The following is a 3,553-nucleotide window of genomic DNA, read 5'->3' as shown; positions in this document are numbered from 1 at the left end:
AAGAGTGAACATCCGGTTGCTCATGACCACCGAATTTTCTAGCTTGCGTGAGACCCATTCTTAATTTAGAGTTTCCCCAAAGAGTCCTTTTTCATACAAGCGAGATAGCCAATTTATTTGTCAAAAATTGAGAAGGTTTATCATACCGCCATAGGGTGCATTAGGGTTCTAATTGTTAATATAACTTTCCCAACATGCAGATGTTCGTGAGCCAATAGGATCCCTGCGTATCAGGCTACTCTTAAAAATGCCAGGCCCTAACAGGGGCTTCCACTTTACAGTGGCAGTTTCTCTGTCACAAACGTTTGCTTAAGTAAATACTGAAATTTATATCGCTTTTAGCAATCTGCCGGCGAAGCTGTTTACTTGCTAAACTGTTTTGTTTAATCTAGCATAAGAGATTATCCCTGGAAATTACCCTTATTGAAGAGAGAGTACAGGTAAGATCAGTTTAATAACTTTTTCCGGGAGGAACGCTTCCTGCTCTCCTGTTTTTAGTATTGAGCGTATTGAAAGCAACAGAAGTTACAATGTGAGGTTAAGGTTCTCACTTTCGCAGTTTTACAGTCATTTTTAGTTTATCTTTACTTCGGCTCGAAATTAGCGGTTTTGCGGTTTAACCGTCCTCAAGGTTGTTTTTTCCCTTGTTGAAACGTTCGGTTTTTGGCTTTTGTATATAAAAGACTGGGATTCCAAGTTTGCTTCTTCATCTTCATCATCCTCATCTTTCATCAGTAAAAAATAGGCGCTCGAGAAGCACATGTGACTACTGCTGAAGGCGGGTAAAATGCAAATGGTAGAATGGTGCTACATATGCCATATCCTTATGTCGATATTCGTCCAGCCCCATACGTCTATTATACATCGGTAACTCATACTATTTCGCATAAACAGTTCTTGAGTCGCAGGCGTTCAGGTATATGTACATGTGACCCTATTTGGGAAACCGGGTTTAATAAAATTTGTTTTGAAATGCATTTTCAACGCATTTGAATGCTTTAAAATGCATTGCAACAATAACAACAACAACAACAACAACAACAGTTTATTCAATTGTCAAATGAGTTAGGTCTATGTTACCCACAATTAGCGGAGCTCTTCTAGGTGGGTAACAACACAATAATTGTCTTCTATAAAGTCGGCAAAAGAACGTAAGTAAAGAGAAAACAAAAAGAAAAAGAAATAAACGTTTTTCAATGATTCGTAACCTATTTGAAACGTTTCCCAGAATGCGTGCAACTTTGTCAAATGATTAAGGGTCCCTCGAGATCTCGCCTTACCCCTGAAACCTTTGTAAAATTTTGGATATGTCCATATGAGAGGGCGGGCTGGCTAAGTTCCCGAGATCTAGGTAAGCGGGCTGGAAAATGTTGCCATATGAACACTGTAGCCTGTTTGCTGTGTTTTGAACTGTTTTTGAACATTCACGCGCTGTCTCAACACATTTCTAGAAGACAGGGCCTGTCGGGTTAAGCTAGATCAATTTCTTTGCCACTACCTTCTGTTCGTACATTTTTCGCGTTTTTATTTATATTCACGACTAAGAGACGGGAATGGGTGTGCAGCTCGAACTGTGGAGCCTGAGTGTTTAATGCCGTCCAACTAACATACAAAGTTCAACATCATAACTAAAGAATGGTATACAAATATTCCTAAATAAAGTCACTCAGGCTAAACTATTCACGTGCGCCGCCTGATACGAAAACCCAAAAACCCAATGGGAAAAAACTGGGAAGGTATTTCCCACGATGCGGTCGCACAACCTCTGGAAGTTTAAGGTAAAAAATCAATCGATAGATGAATAAAGTAAGATATAAAAATAAAAGTTTATAATTCGAGAGCTGAGATGAATACATTACAATTGTCAAAACCTTATAAACCTAATGACAATAGAGTCAATTAACGCCATAGCGGCTCACCTGCGTTCGTACCAATACGAAAGTATTTACATTCTCTGTCACTGCCACTATATACGTTTAGCTCCGCCGAATGTAATACATTATTTTTTGGGTTGTATTGGTAAAAATGAATGTTTTTTAATGGTAGTAGAATTCACTCTGCTAGCAACTTAACAGCAAAGGCGAGAAGAAACACGAAACGTTCACTTGTGTAAATATTTAGTTAATTTCAAATCGACTAGTAAAAATTTCACCTTCTATGGTAATTCCATTACGGCATTTGCGTTCTCTGAACTTGGCAAGAAGATTTCTGCCAGTTGAATCACATCTGTAAAAGTGAAAACTTTGCCTGTTGCAAGCCTGCCTAGTAGGCGCCAATTTTTTTTTTTTTTTTTTTCACTCTACGAGCAGAGGTTTCTCTTTTGCAAGGCTTTTAGCGTTTACGAAGTCGTTCGCGTCGCTTGTCAGTCGTGTGTAGATGCTTTTATACCATCTGGTGCATGCTCAATGAAACCACAAGGGGCTCGCTGCAGAGGTTTCACCCGAGACTTATAAAATAAACCAACTACACGACTCACAAGCGACGCGAATGACTTCGTAAAAGCTAAAAGCGATGCAAGAGAGAAACCTCTGCTCGCAGGGGGTTTTTTTAGGGCGAAGGAAGAAATTTCGAGGACGCCCGCGCGCCGAAAAAATTAACCATGAGGACCAGTCAAGGGCTGGTTACCCTGTGCGGTGACTCGCTCCGTTATAAATCATGGTACATTTGACTGGCAAGTAACGAAAGCCCAACAAAAGAATAAACGAACGGGCAATGTGGAAAATTAAATAATTATTCTCTTAAAACATTGATATTACGTCTAGGTAAACTCTGGCCGGCAAGGTGTACAAAATGGCCGTGATCACACGGTTTCTCTTCATGATCTCAATGCTTGACCTGGTTCATAAAGCAGTGACTATAGAACAATGTAACGGACCGCGCCAGTTACCCGTGCGGGACAAGATGCTCAATGGACACACCTATAAAACGCGATGGGCACGATCCGGCTTTGCAGAGTGCTTGTTTGTGTGTAGGGAGGAGAAAGTTTGCCAAAGCTTCAATTTTGTTGTTAAAGAAAGCAAGTGTGAGTTCAATAATCGCACAAAGGAAGCCTGCAGACCCGAAGATTTTGTTTCCGACCCTGATCGACTTTATGTCAAACTTGATGTCAGTAGAGGTAAACATATTTGCCATGCTTTCTTGCAATTCATTTGTTAGTATGCTAGTCTTAGTCTGTGTACAGCCACAGGCTATTAGTTAGCTGACCGTGGAGTTTGCAAGAAAATTATAAAATTATAAGCTTAAAGCGAAGAGCATTTGAAAATTTAGTGATGTTGAGTAAACACTGTTACTTGGGTTAATTTTTGCCGGTCGTATTTGCCGCTGGCCCCTCAGAACCCCTACCCCATTATAGTCTCTTCTGTTGCCAAATATACACCCCATACTAGTCGATCACGTTTGGGAAAATGTATTTTTCGCGATCCCATCTTAGTAACTTCCTATTTATGCATCTACCTTATGAAGCCTTTTAACTAGGCCATCCTGAAATAAATTGAACCACTGGTTCTGAACGTAATGAAGTAAAAATCTTCCCATTTGTAAATCCCTACCTTCC

At 40.1% G+C, this 3,553-nt stretch overlaps 1 protein-coding gene across 1 annotated transcript in view; it reads left to right on the top strand.

Moving 5' to 3' along the window:
* The first annotated feature begins 292 nt into the window (after window positions 1–292).
* The window catches only part of LOC140924834 (uncharacterized), a 9,660-nt gene continuing 6,399 nt past the window's right edge, over window positions 293–3,553 (top strand). Inside the window, exons 1-2 of the mRNA XM_073374836.1 lie at window positions 293–440; window positions 2,763–3,115. Coding sequence (XP_073230937.1) covers window positions 2,791–3,115 — 325 coding nt within the window. The 5' untranslated portion in view covers window positions 293–440; window positions 2,763–2,790. The remainder of the gene's footprint in view (window positions 441–2,762; window positions 3,116–3,553) is intronic.

The sequence above is a fragment of the Porites lutea genome, chromosome 14 (genome assembly GCF_958299795.1).
Source record: "Porites lutea chromosome 14, jaPorLute2.1, whole genome shotgun sequence".
NCBI classification, from domain to species: Eukaryota; Metazoa; Cnidaria; class Anthozoa; order Scleractinia; family Poritidae; genus Porites; species Porites lutea.
The sequence above is the reverse complement of the archived record's forward strand: the minus strand, read 5'-3'. Positions and strand labels throughout refer to the sequence as shown.